Source organism: Opisthocomus hoazin, chromosome 5 (genome assembly GCF_030867145.1).
Source record: "Opisthocomus hoazin isolate bOpiHoa1 chromosome 5, bOpiHoa1.hap1, whole genome shotgun sequence".
NCBI lineage: Eukaryota > Metazoa > Chordata > Aves > Opisthocomiformes > Opisthocomidae > Opisthocomus > Opisthocomus hoazin.
Window position 1 is genome coordinate 1,776,008 of NC_134418.1, and position 18,881 is coordinate 1,794,888.

The 18,881-nt window shown below is 52.5% G+C and overlaps 1 protein-coding gene across 5 annotated transcripts in view; it reads right to left on the minus strand.

The window, feature by feature from the left end:
* The window catches only part of EXOC6B (exocyst complex component 6B), a 368,403-nt gene that overhangs the window by 146,403 nt on the left and 203,119 nt on the right, over window positions 1-18,881 (minus strand). For all 5 annotated transcript variants that reach the window (XM_075420231.1, XM_075420229.1, XM_075420230.1 and 2 more), the window contains 7 exons: window positions 10,781-10,864; window positions 10,572-10,618; window positions 9,237-9,357; window positions 5,699-5,770; window positions 5,160-5,257; window positions 3,273-3,378; window positions 2,012-2,121 (listed from right to left, as the gene is read on the minus strand). In XM_075420231.1, the coding sequence (XP_075276346.1) occupies window positions 2,012-2,121; window positions 3,273-3,378; window positions 5,160-5,257; window positions 5,699-5,770; window positions 9,237-9,357; window positions 10,572-10,618; window positions 10,781-10,864 (638 nt within the window). The remainder of the gene's footprint in view (window positions 1-2,011; window positions 2,122-3,272; window positions 3,379-5,159; window positions 5,258-5,698; window positions 5,771-9,236; window positions 9,358-10,571; window positions 10,619-10,780; window positions 10,865-18,881) is intronic.

Consider the following 18,881-nt stretch of genomic DNA (forward strand, 5'->3'; position numbering starts at 1 on the left):
CCGCGCAGTCCAACCTCTCGCTAGGAGGGTGCTGCGAGTGGTCAGAGGGGGAGAAGGATCTCTCCTTCAAGAAGGGCTAAGAGGATGGTGAGGGGACTGGAGCATCTCTCCTACGAGGAGAGGCTGAGGGAGCTGGGCTTGTTCAGCCTGAAGAAGAGAAGGCTGAGAGGGGACCTTCGAAATGCCTCTAAATATCTGCAGGGTGGGGGTCAGGAGGAAGGGGCCAGACTCTTTGCAGTGGTGCCCAGCGACAGGACAAGGGGCAAAGGGCACAAACTGAAGCAGAGGAAGCTCCAGATGAAGATGAGGAAGAACTTCTTCCCTCTGAGGGTGCCGGAGCCCTGGCCCAGGCTGCCCAGGGAGGCTGTGGAGTCTCCTTCTCTGGAGATATTCCAGCCCCGCCTGGCCACGGTGCGGTGCAGCCTGCTCTGGGTGACCCTGCTTGGGCAGGGGGTTGGGCTGGGTGACCCACAGAGGGCCCTGCCAACCCTGAACATTCTGTGATTCTGTGATTCTTTGAAGTAAAAACCTCATTATTCACTTCTATACCTCTACCAAGTTGAAGACATCACTGGGTGCCAGAAGAAAGCACCAATTTGCAGCTTCTGGCTAACACGGTTGTCTTCCAACCTCACAAACAAACACATGGGAAAAACCAGCATCAAGGCACCTTGGGATGGAGAAAGGAGTGTAAACACCTGGAACACTTTGGAGGCTTTAAAAACACAAAAAAAATCAGGTTATTTGTGTATAAACTCCCGTGGGAAACAAGAAAAACAAACCCCCAGAACCAGCAGCCGAAACTCATTAACCGGCAGGGCAAATCCAAACCTTGCGAGCTTCCCTGCCAACGCGTCCCCGAGGGACAGGGGGGGCTGCGGATGGCAGAGCAGGCACTGACCCCACGACGAGAGGACTGCGCTCTCTGTCTCGAGCCAGCCAGACTCAGTGCGACTGGCTCAGACACATCGCAGAGGGAAGAGACCCCCGGCACGGGCAGGGTCCTGCAGCTGGGGAGGAACAACCCCAGGCACCAGGACAGGCTGGGGGGGACCTGCTGGAGAGCAGCTCTGCGGAGAGGGACTGGGAGTGCTGGGGGACAACAGGGTGACCATGAGCCAGCAGCGTGCCCTGGGTGCCAAGAAGGCCAATGGCATCCTGGGGTGCATCAAGAGGAGTGTGGGCAGCAGGGCGAGGGAGGTTCTCCTTCCCCTCTGCTCTGCCCTGGGGAGGCCCCATCTGGAGTCCTGTGTCCAGTGCTGGGCTCCCCACTTGAAGAAAGATGAGGAGCTACTGGAGAGAGTCCAGCGGAGGGCTACGAGGATGAGGAGGGGACTGGAGCATCTCTGCTACGAGGAGAGGCTGAGGGAGCTGGGCTTGTTCAGCCTGGAGAAGAGAAGGCTGAGAGGGGACCTTCGAAATGCCTCTAAATATCTGCAGGGTCGGGGTCAGGAGGACGGGGCCAGACTCTTTCCAGTGGTGCCCAGCGACAGGACAAGGGGCAATGGGCACAAACTGAAGCCGAGGAAGCTCCAGCTGAAGATGAGGAAGAACCTCTTCCCTCTGAGGGTGCCGGAGCCCTGGCCCAGGCTGCCCAGGGAGGCTGTGGAGTCTCCTTCTCTGGAGATATTCCAGCCCCGCCTGGCCGTGGTGCTGTGCAGCCTGCTCTGGGTGACCCTGCTTGGGCAGGGGGTTGGGCTGGGTGACCCACAGAGGTCCCTGCCAACCCCAAATATGCTGTGATTCTGTGATTTTTCCTACAGCTGGTGTGGTGCTGGGCTACCTTTCCCTACACAGGGCAGCTCTTTTTGAAGACCTGGCCTGCCTTTTGTACATGAAGGATGCCACCGCTCCATGGAGACCACCAGCCACCTCCAGCCTGGGCAGGCCACATCCAAGCAGTTGAGCAGCACGAAGGGTTGAGGAAGAGAATTCATGTTTTAAACCTGCTGAGATCCTGCAGTGCAGCCCAAACCACCGCATCACAACCACGAGCACGCTCCTCCCCTACCTGAGATGAAGGTCTTCCGAAAACTTCAGACAGGCGTAGATGAACTCCTTAATCTGACTGTAAACTTTCGGCACAAACTCCGAGAAGGGGAACTTCTTTGGAAACGGCTGCTGTAAAACACAGGAGAGAATTCAAGTTGAAGCACAGATATTTAGCAGGAGTGACGACCGCTCTCCAGCAACGTGTTCCAAGCAGTCAGATGAGTTCTCGTATTTAGCTCAGCGACGAAACAACAAGCCAGCATTTATTGTATATCACATAAACATTTCAGCCGAGTGGAAGACCAGATAATCACTTACAAATGGCATTAGGGATTTCGAGTCTGAAACGGGCTGGAAGGAGATTTGCAGCTAGGAGGGAGCAGGCGGCACAACAGGACCCTCATTCCCTCTCCCAACTCCCTAACTGGTACCAGAAAAACCCCGCTGGAGAAGTTCTTGACTTCCCACCACGCACAAGGAGTTTCGCTCGGCCGCTGCTGCCCAAGGTGAGCCCTTGCTTACACCACCAAAAGCCAAGAGGGAACAGATGTCCCCGACCAAACCCTTCCAACCGGCTTTGACCCATGGCACGCTCGCGGCTGGGAGGTGCGGAGAGGAACGGTTGGCAGGTGGACCCCCACGATGTCGTTTTGGGGAAGGGCACAGGCTTTCTGGAATCTAAACACTCGACTTGGATCGAAAACCCTCCTGGTTTTAATGAAGTTCACCAGGCTTGGAGCTCGCTGGCTGCCAGACGTGGAGCGGGAGGCCAAGCAGGCTTTTACGGGCCACTGGCTAGGTCAAACCTGGCTGCACTTCGGTTTTGCAAGCACACACTTCTACGAAAGCCAAGATATACCAACTTTGCTGCGCTTTTCTTTTAAAAAAAAATATATAAGATTAAACCAAATAAAGGTCCATAAACACGCTTCATAAAGTGGGAATAAAATACCAGTGGAAGCAGATATTTTTAGCCTCTCATCTACTGCAAGGACCGCTCAGCTGCAGGAGAACACGGCGATCTGAAAGCAAAACCGATGGGGTACGGCCGTACGCCCTTTCCTCAGCCACACCAGGAGCAACGCATCACACGGAAAGTCTACTCGCTCTCTTCCCTTGCTTCGTGGTTTTTTTGGGTTTTTCTTACTTGGTTTGGGGTTCTGAGTTTGGGGTTTTTCTTTCTGCTGCTTCCACTTGCAGTCCTCAACGGCACTGAGGAGGCTGCGGGGTTCTCCTGCGCCAGCAGACGCGCCGCGCCGCTTCCCCCATGGCAGGCTTACCTTCTCCAGTTCCACGTCCTGGAATGGGAAGTGCCCGACGATTCTCTTGTAAACCTCTTCATTTGTCACTGGGATGGGACTGTAGTTATCGGAATCGAGTATATTTCTATGAAAAGAAAAGAAAAGGCAAGTCAGAAAGGCAGCTCCGTGACGACAGACCAACCACACCTTTGCAGATTTACTGCTTGCTCGGGAAGCTCCTAAGCAGTAGGTGCCACAGAGGTGATCCCACGGGCCTGAACTTTTTCCCACACTTGTGACTCTTGAAATCATCTTTGCTGCAGCTGGACACAAGGATCCCTCCCAGCTTCCAGCTTTCGTTCTGCGTAAAGACACGGCCAGAGTTTAGCGGTGCTTTTAGTCCAGACTGGAGCTTCAGAAGCTGGCCATGGTAAAGCCCAAGCAAGCTTCAGTCCTGGAAGGAGTCTTCCTCAAGGACGATGGAGGCTGTGCTACCGGGGCACGGTCAACCCTCCGGCACCATTTCCCAGTGCCCCATCCTCTGAGGCACATCCATCTCCTGGGATGTCCTGGAGGACCAGCACAGGATGAGCTGGTGGTTCCTGAGTGCTGTGTGGGACCCTGGATAATACATCGTGCCCCACCTGTGGGCAACTGCTCAGCTCACGGACGTGCCCACAGCAGCAGCACAGGGACATGGCACTGCTGTCACAGAATCACAGAATCACAGAATGGCAGGGGTTGGCAGGGACCTCTGGGGGTCACCCAGCCCAACCCCCTGCCCAAGCAGGGTCACCCAGAGCAGGCTGCACAGCACCGCGGCCAGGCAGGGCTGGAATATCTCCAGAGAAGGAGACTCCACAGCCTCCCTGGGCAGCCTGGGCCAGGGCTCCGGCACCCTCAGAGGGAAGAAGTTCTTCCTCATCTTCAGACGGAACTTCCTCTGCTTCAGTTTGTGCCCATGGCACGGTGACGCCACGGCAGCACCAGACGTTGGCATCCTTCCATCCATCGACTGGCAGTGAGAGCTCCATAACGGAACCGTAACCTTGTGCCTTCTGGGAGGTCAAACCTCTGGTCTACGCCGATTTATTGCACAGATCTCGTCACACACGGGACCCCCACAACTGTGTTTAGACTGGCTCTCCCCGATCCAAGGAGAGCCCAGGCTGAAGCTCACTGTTGCCCAAAATTTAAACGTGAGCTTGCTACTAATCATAGAATCACAGAATGGTTTGGGTTGGAAGGGACCTTGAAGATCATCTGGTTCCAACCCCCTGCCATCAGCAGGGACATCTTCCACCAGCCCAGGCTGCTCAGAGCTCCATCCAACCTGGCCTTGAACCCTGCCAGGGAGGGGGCAGCCACAGCTTCTCTGGGCAGCCTGGGCCAGGGTTTCACCACCCTCATGGGGAAGAATTTCTTCCTAATCTCTAATCTAAATCTGCCCTCTTTTAGTTTAGAGCCGTTCCCCCTTGTCCTATCCCTACACACCCTTGTGAAAAGCCCCTCTCCATCCTTCCTGTCGGCCCCTCCAGGCACTGGCAGCTGCTCTAAGGTCACCTCGGAGCCTTCTCTTCTCCAGGCTGAACAGCCCCAGCTCCCTCAGCCTGTCCTCACAGGAGAGGTGCTCCAGCCCTCGGATCATCTTCGTGGCCTCCTCTGGTCCCGCTCAAACCCATCCATGTCCTTCCTATGCTGGGGGCTCCAGAGGTGGACACAGGACTCCAGGTGGGGTCTGAGGAGAGCGGAGTCAAGGGGCAGAATCCCCTCCCTCGCCCTGCTGCCCACGCTGCTCTTGATGCAGCCCAGGACACGGGTGGCTTTCTGGGCTGCAAGTGCCCATAACCTCTCAAAAGACTTTCTTTATGGGCCAAAACTACTCTGTAAGGCGCATCTCAAGAGTTTGCTTAAAGAGCTTCTTACCTGAACACTCCTGACCATTTCTTCAGCAGGGTTTCACTATACTGGTCTTGGATCTCCAGCAGCATGTCAAAGAGCTGGTTCACCGGGAAGCCGTATCCCTGCGGCAGGGCCAGGGAAGAGAGCAACTTCAGGTAAGAAAAAGTCACCAACAGGCAGCTGAAGATTATTTTCTCTATTTAATAGGGAGCATGCGGGCAATTTCTTCCCTGCCACCACCACAGAGGGGAACGGTGCTGGTGGAGGGATTTAGGTGGTGATTTACCGAGGTGGGAGGACCAAGGGCTACGAAAGGCTGGGCTGGGTGCGGGTGGGAGGCACAAGAGCTTGGCGAGGTGGCCAAGGCTTGGTCCTTGCCCACGGGCTGGCCACCCCACGCGCAGAGCGAGCCAGGCTGTCCATCAGCCACCACGATTCCTGCACCACAATGCCAAAAAAGAAGCCGGGCCACCACAGCAAGCCCACATCAGCCGTTTAACCCCCCTGATGGACACCGTCTGCAGGTTGAGCGAGATCAAGAGCGGTCGCCAACAGCCCCGTACCTGGAGTGTATCTGCAAAGAGGACGATGAGGTTCTTCAAGTCTAACACCAGGCTGGGGTCCGAGCAGTAGGACTGCGAAGAAGGGGAGAAATGAAAATATGGCTTTAACTTCAGCACACGGGGAGAAAAACCTTGCCCTCGGCCCTCCTGCGTTATCACTTGAGTGATAACAAACACACAGGCACGCCGAACAGTCTTTCGCTCAGCAGCTTTTATCCTGCAGCCCATGCCCCAGCGTCGCATGGGGCAAGGGAAGGCACGCTGATAAGGGTGTCTCTCCCCCCAACGCCCCGCTCCCGAGGCTCTCCATGATGAATAAGGATTTTGGTTGCTCTCGAGATACCTGAAGTGTCTCTAAGCTTACCCAGGAGCCGCCGGGGAAGCGAGGGGAGACGAGGGAAATCAGCGCTCTGTCAGACCGAGACGACAGCAGCGTCTCTCGTTTTCATATTTAGAGTGTTGTGTCTGGCGGTAACGAAGCGTCGCAGCGAGGCAGCCCCGTGCTAAGGCTGCATTGCTACATGGCTCAGGCTGAGAAAAGCACGCTGCATCCTTATATTTCAGCCAGGTTAACGGCCAGAGGTGCAACACAAGCAGTTATTGGGGGGTCAGGGCAGTGCTTGAGACCCTAAAGACAGAAGTCGGCCCAGCGACAGCACCCGTCGTCCCCCCCGGAGCCAGCCCACGCGACCCCCAGGCTTTGGGTGCTCTCTGGACGCAGCAGCCAGCCGCTCTTTGCCGAAATCTGTCGAGTTTCAGACAGACCCTTCCCAAATATAGAATCAACACTCATCAGCTGGGAAGAGAAACAGATTTAAAGCTCGCTGGAAACTGCAGGAGGAATGACCGCATTAATCAACGCGAAAGGCTGGAAGAGACACGTTTTCCATTTCACTGTCCAAAAAGGAAAGTCAGAAAGCAAGATAATGCCCACGAGCTATCAGAAATGATAAAAGATGGCCCTGTCTGCATCAAGGAAGAAAGTCCAGGGATTGGTTTGGCTGCACGGGAAGAACTGAAACAGCCTCACCGACGTGAGAGCCCTCCATCGAGTCTCAACGGCAAGATGGGATGGACAGCACTGGTCTGGGTGGGACCTGCTGGCCGAGCAGTGCATGACCACAGTAAAAGCCTTGAGAAATCATGTAACATCTCATGATCACTGAAAAGAAAAAAGCTCAGCTGGCACCCACTCCATGCACTAACTTTGGCATCACTTAAAACAACTTGTCACGGCAACAAAGCCGGTAAAATTGAAAACCGCCGTGTTTGTACCTGGCTTGCTCTCACGGCTTCCACCGAGCAGAAAACCCCACTTGAAAAGAAAATAAACAAAGGTTTACAAGCTAGCGGCGTGTACATCTCTGCGTTCATCCCTTTGCACAACACAGAAGCTTGAGCAGAAGGCAGCAGCTTCCCAGTCAACACAACCGCCGTGCCGGATGGAGCCGGAGTGCCCGGGGAGCCTTCGTGTCCCTCGTCCCGACGAGCTCCAGCTCTGTCAAATGGATTTACCCCCCCAGCACAGGAAAGCCAGGCAGCTCCTCAGCCCCACGGCCCATGGGCAACCACACTGAGCTAAACTCATAGAATCATAGAATCATAGCATGGTTTGGGTTGGGAGGGACCTTGAAGATCATCTCGTTCCAAACCCCCTGCCATGAGCAGGGACATCTTCCACCAGCCCAGGCTGCTCAGAGCTCCATCCAACCTGGCCTTGAACCCTGCCAGGGAGGGGGCAGCCACAGCTTCTCTGGGCAACCTGGGCCAGGGTTTCACCACCCTCATGGGGAAGAGTTTCTTCCCAATATCTCATCTAAATCTGTCCTCTTCTAGTTTAGAGCCGTTCCCCCTTGTCCTATCACTGCACACCCTTGTGAAAAGCCCCTCTCCACCCTTCCTGTTGGCCCCTTCAGGCACTGGCAGCTGCTCTAAGGTCACCCCGGAGCCTTCTCTTCTCCAGGCTGAACAGCCCCAGCTCCCTCAGCCTGTCCTCGGAGGAGAGGTGCTCCAGCCCTCGGATCATCTTCGTGGCCTCCTCTGGTCCCGCTCCAACCCATCCATGTCCTCATGTTGGGGGCTCCAGAGCTGGACACAGGACTCCAGGTGGGGTCTGAGGAGAGCGGAGTCAAGGGGCAGAACCCCCTCCCTCGCCCTGCTGCCTAATGCAGAGCTCAGCGTGGTTGGGAGCGAGCAGCGTATCGTGACTCTGTGCCGAAATCTTGGGGTTTTCTCAGGAAAGACCAGCGACATGGTCAGCACCTGGGTACCACCATGGGCACGCTGCGTCCCGGCACGAGCCGGCAGCATCCTCGCGCTTTGGGATGGCACTGCCTCCCGGGAGCCGCAACGGGACTTCAGCGACTCAATACATTTTTTTTCCTGGAGAAAACGGCCCAACAATCTGAAAACAGATTTGCAGAAAACCACTAATGCTTTTTCTTTTATGGGCAAATGCCATTTTTTCATCCTGTTAATCAACAGGGTTTTCAAAAATCTCCAGTGCTCCCAGCTGAGCCAGTACAACACTACAACAGGTCATGCAAAACTGGAAGAAAACTGTAGATTTTTTTGCAGTTGCCTTCGGGGTATTTTGCTCAAGCAAGCAGAGAAATACCAACGCAACAAGTAGTTTTTCTAAACTTCTTTCAGCATTAAATAATAAGTGATTTATTTAGTGCCTTTTTACGCACAGTTTGCAGTTTGATAGCAGCCCATCCACTGCCATGAACTTCAAGGGAATAGTGAACGTTAAGGGCCACCACAAGTCTGATGAGGAGGGGCTGAAGGAACTGGGGCTGTTCAGTCTGGAGAAGAGGAGGCTGAGGGGAGACCTTCTCGCTCTCTACAGCTCCCTGAGAGGAGGGTGTAGTGAGGGGGGGTTGGACTCTTCTCCCAAGTAACCAGCGATAGGACGAGAGGCGATGGCCTCAAGTTGCATCAGGGGAGGTTCAGGTTGGATATTGGGAAAAATTTCTTTACTAGAAGAGTGGTCAGGCCTTGGACCAGGCTGCCCAGGGCAGTAGTGGAGTCCCCATCCCTGGAGGGGTTCAAAAAATGCGTAGATGTGGCACTTGGAGACATGGTTTAGTAGGCATGGTGGTGTTGGGTTGATGGTTGGACTCGATGATCTGAGAGGTCTTTTCCAACCTATGATTCTATGATTCTTCGAACAAGGTCACCCTTCGGTGTGCCAAACAGACCCTTTGTTTCCCCAGTTTTCCAGGACAAACCGACTCCCTCTGCTGATGCTTTCCAAAAGCGACCAGCGAAGCAACAGGAAAAACATCAAACCACTGTTTCCTTCTTCCCAGTCCCCCCAGATATCGAGAGTTTGGTACAGCGAAATGCAGTACATCAAGAGGCTACAAAAGCTGGAGAAAGCTCTTGGGGCTATAGCAGTGGCTCTTCACGTTATTAATTTTAAACCAGCTATTGGAAAGAAGGCAAAACAAAGAACACATCTGTAAAAGCCAACGTTTCCAGCACGTCAAGGCATCCTCAAGCAACAGCTGAGCGACCCGGGGCTTTTACTCACTGAGTGCGTCCTCAGCGCGGCAATGGTTTTTGATAAGGCCATCTCCCACAGCTCATCAATGTAGGCTCTGTTTACCAAGCCCTGCGTCGTGTGCAGGATGTGATCTTCCACTACGAAAAACCTAACGGAGAGGAGAAAACGGCACCGTCACCAGAAACCGCAGGTTCCCAGACCTCAGAAGGGACCAGCAAACCCCGCGCGCGAGGGACACGCGATATTCGCGCGCCCGCAAAGCTCCAGAGCCAGCTCAGACATCTGTATCGAATACACCCAACGCCGAGCACTTTATTCACCTCTTTTTCACATCGCAGCATTTCATACGATGCTCCACTGTGTTACAGAAGTGAGCTAAAACACAGTTGCTCCTCGTAGTGCCACTCTGCGTAGACACAAAGGCAGAATTTCCCCTCTCTAAGCTCTCCGCTCGTTATTTCAACAAGAACCGAAGCCGAAGCTCCGCTCCAGCCGGCAGCAATCTCATTACAATTGGTTAACGGCAGGGAAAAACACTTTAACAGCAGGGAAAAAGACTTCAACCACGGGGAAAACTCTCGCGCCGGGATACACCACGCGCTCACAACCGTTTAAAGGCAATCGGTTCACTCCAATCTCCAGTCCTCAAGCGGGCTGGCCAAAAAGAAATTGTATTTTTCAGGGAGCGAGCGCGGCACCGCGAGTTTTAAAGAGCGACAGCAAATCCGAGCCGTGTTTCGTCGGGGAAATTCAGCCCAGGAGCACGGAGCTGCGTCAGGAGGGGAGCAGCGCACACCGCCTCCGCGACGGTCGCAGATGTCGAAATTATTATCGTTAGCTGATGAAAATTTCAACGGCGTGCCCTGTCTTGGCCAGATTAGCGGTCTTGGGGTGCCTCCTCTGGTTTGAGAAGACTCTTGTCAAATTTGAGCGCAATCATCAGCAGCTCGTGGGAAGAGTGACTTGAGAATCACCTCTACCGGGCAAATAATCAAAGAATAACGATCAAATGTTAAAGAATAATTAAGGCAGAGGGCCTATTCATCTCACTCGAGGGCCAAGCAGACGCACAGAGTCCGCAGAGGTTTATTTATCCCGGAATTCCCAGAAATGCGCTTGCTGGTCCAAGAGCTGGCAGGTTCCTCCACGCTCCCACTGGTGACCCAGCAGAGTTCACGGGTGCTACAAAATACACTCTGAAACACTTAAAAAGCCCAAACCACCTTCTTTTTTCCCTGTTTTGGCTCCCTTTAAAGGACTGTCAAAAAAGATCACCATTCCCTCCTCTCTCTTTCCTTTCGGGCTCCTCAACCACACGGCGCACACATATTTAGCGAGGATGTACACAACAGGAATACCTACCCTACGATTTGATTAAAATACCTCCTGTAGCCATCTAAAGTTTCATGCTGCAACAAAGAAAAAGGGAACAAAGATTAAAACAACGGTGGCCAAGGGCAACTGGAAATAAATTCGAGACCCTCCACCAGCAAGAGCACACCCAGGGATCATCCTCGGCTCCTCCCCTCGGCTGAGCACGCCTGTGCACCGCAAGCAGAGGACCCTCGTACCATGTTCGAAGGGGGCTGCAGGACCAGCCTGGCTTGTTTTCTTCTCTGCTTCCTGTAGTAGTTCTCAAAGGTTTCTCGGGCACCCTGGAAAACAGAAGAGCTTCGTTCAAGCGATCACAACGGTTTGCATTAACCCTCGGCCTGCAACACCTTGCGTTGACCGTCAACTCGCAACACATCGCATTCAAGATGCAAATCTCCCATTTCTCCAGCGTATCCATACAACGCCATTCTGCAAACTTCAATCCAAACACCAGACGACAGAGTTTTCCTCCAAACACCAAGTCAAAAAGATCAGGTATAAAAGCATTCGATGCACCCTTCTGCACCCCTTTCCCAGTAGGTGTGGTCTAAGGAGGTGTGCGACCAGCGGCTTCACCGGCCCGTAACATGGACAAACATCGATTTACTCAACCGTGGGGCAGTGAAACAATCCATTTTTAGTGTTAGCAAAAAGAAAGAGGGGAGAAACTATGCCAGAAATTCTTCCACTGATTCATGGGTGCAGAGCGATGCAAAGCCATGGAGGAGGCTGAAGGGGGACCTTCTCGCTCTCTACAACCGCCTGACAGGAGGCTGTGGTGAGGCAGGGGTTGGTCTCTTCTCCCAGGTAACCAGCGATAGGACAAGAGGCAGTGGCCCCAAGTTGCATCAGGGAAGGTTTAGATTGGATATTGGGAAAAATTTCTTAACTGGAAGAGCGGTCAGGCATTGGACCAGGCTGCCCAGGGAGGAGGTGGAGTCCCGATCAGTCCCCATCCCTGGAGGGGTTCAAAAACCGTGTGGATGTGGCACTTCAGGACATGGTTTAGCAGGGATAGTGGTGTTGGGTTGATGGTTGGACTTGATGATCTGAGAGGTCTTTTCCAACCTGAATGATTCTGAGATTCTCTGATTTAGGAAAGCCACGCTTGTGTGGATTATAGCAATTTATGAGACCGGTCTATACAGTTGGGAAAAATAAAACAGGTTTCTGAGCTCACTCTCTGCCAACTTCACTGTGGGTCTGAGCCTCCAGCAGTGAGTCCCGGCAGCTGAGCACCCGAGCTGCCCTCCATGGGCATCGCCCACCCATGCCAGGCTTTGGCCGTAGGCGGTTTTTTACCGAGCCAGGCTCCATCCGAGCATCCCCACCCAGGCAGCAAACCCAGGAGGATCCTCAAATGCCATCGACCTGCTGAAGCGTTCAGACGGCCGCCTACCGCCCCGGTCCCCTAGGCTATGCGAAACCTGCCTGTTCCTCCCTCCTCCACGCCCGCGCTGTTTTCTGTCTGAAATTGGATTAGAAACACTTCAGAGAAGGGACAAGGTCTTGCTTTGAACTGTTCCGAGCCAAAAAAAAAAAAAAAAAAAAAAAAATCTCATTTGGAATTCACAAAACAAACAACGCGCAACAACAAATCTCACCTGAGCAAGGCACCAGACATCAACCTTCTCTGCTACATGAAAATAAATAAATTACAAGAAAAACCTGATGCTAATTTAATGATTCTCCAGCTACCGTAGCATTATACAACCAGGCTGCCTTAGGGTGCCCTCGACTGAAGGGGTCTTACGAAACGTCTGCAACGAACCCTTGAGGAGCTGTAGCCTGACTTGCTCCTTGCCGTCTACAAGCTGGCGCTCAAGGCTGAAGTAAAAGTTCAGCCTTGGTGATGTGCCCAGCAGCTCGCCCACCCGGTCCTGCCCTTCCCAACAGCGCCAAAATTCATCAAAAAGGTCTTCTTGGAACCGTACACAAGAATTGCAAAGATTGTGCAGATTTATACCGTGGATTATGTCTCTGAATTATACTCATTATCGCCGCTGAATGTTGGGGTGCACAGGATGAGCAGCTCCCAACCCATGCTGGGCACCTCCATCCAACCATCAGTGGTACCAGTACCCCGGGCACGGGACAAATCGGGATTGGGTATAGATCCAAGCCTTTCTCCTGCAACCAAGTTAAGCATCGGCTTGAACCTACAAGTAACCTGATGTTGTTGCTCTCTACAACTGCCTGACAGGAGGGTGTAGTGAGGCGGGGGTTGGTCTCTTCTCCCAGGTAACCAGCGACGGGACGAGAGGCAATGGCCTCAAGCTGCATCAGGGGAGGTTCAGATTGGATATTAGGAAAAATTTCTTTCCTGAAAGAGCGGTCAGGCATTGGACCAGTCTGCCCAGGGCAGCGGTGGAGTCCCCATTCCTGGAGGGGTTCAAAAACCGTGTGGATGTGGCACTTCAGGACATGGTTTAGCAGGCGTGGGTGGTGTTGGGTTGACGGTTGGACTTGATGATCTGAGAGGTCTTTTCCAACCTCAATGATTTTATGATTTTAAGAGAGCTTTTCAGAAACTATCTGGGAACCAGTGTTTCCATGCCATATGTCTTCTCCATGCTCTCAAAAGCTGTTTCCCCCTGGAAAGGGAAGGGTCATGAACCAGAAATCAGTGATCTACAACTTAGACCCAGAACAGGGAGGATTACGACAATTTTTATCAAGCTAAGCGCCAGACCCCTTCAGAGGAACTACAAGCAGGGAGCTCTGACCTCCCTTCAAGCTCCTCTCCCAGGCTGGGAGCCGGTGCTTCCCAAGATGCCGGTGTTACCCATCCCCTCTCAATTCTGGTGGTGACACAGAAGAACCAAGACAGAACGGGCCGTTCCGCACTCACCCCGCCACTGAAGGGACCAGACTTCAGGTATTTATTAATTCCTGCTGTGCCTCGTCTCTCAAAACCTAGACAAGTGGCACAAAAAGCCCTGATCATGTCCACCATGACCACGAGAACAACTCATCTCTGGTGGCATCACCGAGATCTTTGAGTGAAGCCACTCATTAACCTAGCAATAAATTTGTGGTGCAAATTCAAGACTGAAGGCCTTTTTTCCCCATTTCTTTAACAAATTCAGGTATGGCACCTTCACGCAGCCACCGCGGCGGCCAATCGCTCATGCCCACCACCACGTTTAGCTTTATGCAACATCATACAGAAGTTGGTGAGTCATTAATTCCCCGTTACTGAACGGGCACAAGCTGCCAATTCCCCAAGCTACACAGGCGAGATCTTGTGGTGCCCTCACGGACTTACTGGAGACTTGGAAAGCAGCTCATGAGGAGCAGGAGGCTGGTCTGAAACCAGTCGGCCCTTTTAAGACCAGATTTTGAAGATTTCTGCTAAGTCTAGGTCACAGCAGTTCAGTTCAGCTGAAATCCCTTTCCCTCACACCTCCAACTGAGCTCCGAGGAGGGATCCCATGCATTCCTTCAGGCAAGCAAGGCCAAGTAGTCATCCCACACGTGGCTCCGCTTCCAGCACAGCTCTGCCCACCCTCCCCTCGCCCTGCGACACCACAGACCTCACCCTGTAGCTCTTCGTCTCATTAAAAGGCTTTGGTCCCCGCTTGATGTGTCCACTTTCCCACCAGCTCCTCTGGAAGGTGGAGGTCCCCAGGCACTGGGAGAGGCAGAAGCCACCAGTTCCTGGGGACAGGGCAGCACACATCATGTGTCCCCGTGGTCAAGAGCCAAAACCCCTGACCCCATCACTCAGCTCCTTCACTACTGGGGGCAAACCACAAGCTGGGTTTTTATCCCCATTTTACTGATGCCTTTGAGGAAGGTGAAGCATCTGGACCAACTTTGTAATATGGTCCAAAAATTATATTATTTTGCATTGCACTTTCAGATGAAAAAATGCTTTCCACAGACACAAGAAGCAAGAGTGATTGGAGCCGGGCTGGCGATACCGCCCCAAGAAATCTCTGTAAACCTGCCTCTCAACCTTGGGTGGAAGCCCCTTCAGCCTCATAGGGTGCTCAGCAGGTTTTGGATGCCAGGTCCTCCTTGTTCCAACCCAACAAATAGCTTTAACTGCAGGAGAAGAGAATCACAGAATCACAGAATCACAGAATAGTAGGGGTTGGAAGGGACCTCTGTGGGTCATCTAGTCCAACCCTCCTGCCGAAGCAGGGTCACCCACAGCAAGCTGCACAGGACCTTGTCCAGGCGGGTCTTGAATATCTCCAGAGAAGGAGACTCCACAACCTCCCTGGGCAGCCTGGGCCAGGGCTCCGTCACCCTCAGAGGGAAGAAGTTCTTCCTCATGTTCAGATGGAACTTCCTGTGCCTCAGTCTGTGCCCATTGCCCCTTGTCCTGTCACTGGGCACCACTGAAAAGAGCTTGGCCCCATCCTCCTGACACCCACCCTTCAGATATTTGTAAGCATTTATAAGGTCCCCTCGCAGCCTTCTCTTCTTCAGGCTGAAGGAACAGCCAAGACCTTTGAAACCATTCCCCCCCAAAATGTAGACCATATCCACATTTTAACAGTTTCCCTAAAATTGATGGCCTAGAGACCTGCCAATTTGACCAAAACCACCTCCCTTCCAATGCACTGATCCCTGCATTTTCTTTTTTGAGCATTTTTTGACTGCCCCAAGAATCAGGGACTCCCTCATGAGCAGCTACTCCAATGAGAAACTTCTCCCCAAAACACCTCTCTTGACACTCTCTCCATTTTCCGTGTGCACAATTTCATCCTTTTCTCTTACGCGTGTTCCTCCGTCACCTCCCTAGATCTTTTCATCGCTCTCGTATTATATTCTCCTAAAAACGGGAAGTCTTTCTTCCCCTTGGAAGAAAGATCCAAGATCCTAGATCTTTTCATCACTCCTGTATTAAATTCTCCTAAAAACGGGAAGTCTTTCTTCCCCTTGGTGGTAGTTTTAGCTTAGACCACCCAGCTTCCCACATTCAACCTATTCTTTAAGACTATTCAACTTATCAAGTCTTCAGATAATGCTACTCCCCTGTACTCTATTTTTTAATACTGTTTGCCTCTCGGTAAAAAAAAACACACCAAAAAGCAAAAAAACAAACAAGCAGAAACAAACCACCCCAAAAAAGTATCCAGAACAGACCACAAGACCCCGTGTTTTCCAGACTACTCATCTGAAACACCACGTAGTATTTGTCTTTTGATCCCATTCTCCCCTCGTAGCCCCACGCCTGGCGGTTTTTCACATTTAACCAACCCCATCCTTCCCTCCAGTTTTCAAACACGGTATTTTGGGATCTAAAGGCTGTACACAAGGTATCGGGAGAAGCGACCTTGAGAGCATCACTGAGCCACCCGGGCTGCCCAGGCTCAGCCTCTTGTAGCAGCCACCAGACGCGCGGGCAGGCAACCGGCTGAACAAAACATCTGCTCCAGAATCTCCCCAGTGCTTCAGCAGGGCACGACACCCAAGCTGGAGACCACCTTCATCAACCCATGCTTCCATAAAAAAGCAGGAGAGGAGAAGAAGGTCCCTTTCATATCCATCTGTTCACACTGAATCGGAACAGGTTTCACCCGATTCTCAATCTCTTTAAGCAAACAAGGAGAGTCCAAAGTTATGCTTCCAAACTACACATTGATTGCCATAATTGGGTCCAGGACAAATCCTCAGTAATGCCTCGTATTGGCTCCCCAGTTCAAGAAAGATGAGGAGCTACTGGAGAGAGTCCAGCGGAGAGCTACAAGGATGAGGAGGGGACTGGAGCATCTCTGCTACGAGGAGAGGCTGAGGGAGCTGGGCTTGTTCAGCCTGGAGAACAGAAGGCTGAGAGGGGACCTTCGAAATGCCTCTAAATATCTGCAGGGTGGGGGTCAGGAGGACGGGGCCAGACTCTTTCCAGTGGTGCCCAGCGACAGGACAAGGGGCAACGGGCACAAACTGAAGCCGAGGAAGCTCCAGCTGAAGATGAGGAAGAACTTCTTCCCTCTGAGGGTGCCGGAGCCCTGGCCCAGGCTGCCCAGGGAGGCTGTGGAGTCTCCTTCTCTGGAGATATTCCAGACCCGCCTGGCCGCGGTGCTGTGCAGCCTGTTGTGGGTGACCCTGCTTGGGCAGGGGGTTGGACTGGGTGACCCACAGAGGTCCCTTCCAACCACGACCATGCTGGGATTCTGTGTGATTTTGTGATATTCTTAAAGTTACGGGCAGAACTTTCCTTCTCAAATTAGCTTCAGAGTTCACAGAGTTGGCAACGAGAGGCAGCTAATTAAGATCGCAGACGAACACCACATAAGGGAAAACAGAACACAATCACAAGAATGCAAAAACAACAGCTGAAAAAACCCAAAAAATTTTCATAATTCAGGAGCGGCAGAGAGCCGAAAGCAAATCTAGCTGTGAGTTACGTCGGGAAAAACGCGCTCTGAGTTTTATCCTGCTGTGGTCCTCAGCAAATAATCGAAATGCCCAGTAAAATGGGACTTTCTGGATCCACACCGTGTAGTGATAGTATTTGGGATTACTGCATTTCTGCTTACCTGGAAGCAGAAACACACCCTGTGTACTTCATGCAATAATTTACTATCTGCGTACAACTGGGTAACACGTACCACTGACAGCCCATCACTCCCATGGAGATCTTACTGGTTGAGCCATCTCAAGCACTTCGTACTTGCAACATCATCAGTCCACTCCCTAAAAATGAGTGGATCTCCTAAGTTCTTGCACTAAATCATCATTATGATAACGTATGTTGAGTCTTCCTGCCTTGACAAACCCAAGTTGTGGTCAGTTTAGTGTGTAGATGTGGACACCAGCTAATCACGTACGCAGAACAAGCAGAAGTAGCCCCAACTCACTTGTAACAGCCCAGTTTTGAATCCACTGGAGCATGCTTCTGTAGCACCCGCTCGACAGACCACGCCGTTCACATCGCTGCAGCTCTGGTTTACACAAACCGCCATGAGTCTGGCTGACTTCCTTGCTAGTGAGAATCTCAAACCCAAGGCCCATTTGGATGTAGTAATGCCTTAGCACCAGCTACTGCACGACCTGAGCTTCTCTTAAATTCATCTCTGGCTTTCACTGGCTCTTCATCCTCCTTTAACTTTGGTCCACAAAAATTCTCAGGCACTTTTGAGGAATTCTCCCACCTTCAAGAGAGACTTACACAGCATCTCACAACAGCACGGCTCCACTCCTACACAGCCCATCTCAAGGACTTGCACAACTGTTGCCCAAGAAGCAGATCAGTATTCATCTACCTACGAAAGTCTGCCTTCAAACGGCTCCTTGTGCACTTGGAGAATTTACTGTGGAGCTCCCAAAATCCAAAACTTTCTACCTAGGACATCAGTGTGGATAATCGATCAGCTTGATAGGCACCTGGCTGGTACCCACCTATACCTGGTTGGATGGTTGGGCTCAAAGGGCTGTGGGTTAACGGGTTGGGCTCTACTTGGAGGCCTGCAACAAGCAGAGAACGACAGCGGGGGTTGTGGGACCTGCTTCGCTTAACGTCTTCATCGATGACCTGGAGAAGGTAATGGATGTGGTCTCATTCACTTTGCAGATGACCCCAAACTGGGGGAAAAGTCAATACACTCAAAAGCAGGGCCACCATCCGGAGGGGTCTCGGCAGGCTGGAGGAATGGGCCAACATGAAGATGGTGAAATTCAGTAAGGACAAGTGCTAAATCTCACATTTGAAAAGGAAGAACCCCTGAACCCCTCGCAACAGTGCAGACCGAGGACCACCGCTTTGGGAGCATCTCCGTGCATGAAGACCGCCAGGTTCGGTAGACAGCAAGCTGAACACGAACCAGCAAAAAGCAGCCGAAACCACCTGGGGATCTAACCCCAACCCCCACGATGAGGTCACCGAGAAGACTGAGCCAGGCCGACTTCATCGTGGTGCACGGCAGGAGGAGAGACAACGGGTCCAAACGAAACGGAGACATTTTGACTGGTTTTTCCCAACGAGAACAGTCGGGCAGCAGAAAGAGTTCCCCAAAGGTGTTTTTCAGTCTCCATCCTTGGAAGCTTTCAAGACCAGACTGGATAAAGCCCTGAGAAACCTGCTGCGATCTCGCAGCTGACTTGTTCTGAGCAGGAGGCTGGACTAGAGTCCTCCTGAGGTCCCTTCCCACCTGGATGACCCTACCCTGTGAGAAACACGTTTCACAAACAGACTACGCAGAGATTTTGAAGCCTCTAGGTATTTCACACATGGCTTATTTCCCAGCCTGGGCTCCAAATGTCCTGATCACCAGTCCTTTCCCACGTGTCATGTTCTGCGAGGAGGCAGGGCCAGAAGTCCCATTTCGGGGCAGTTATACTCAC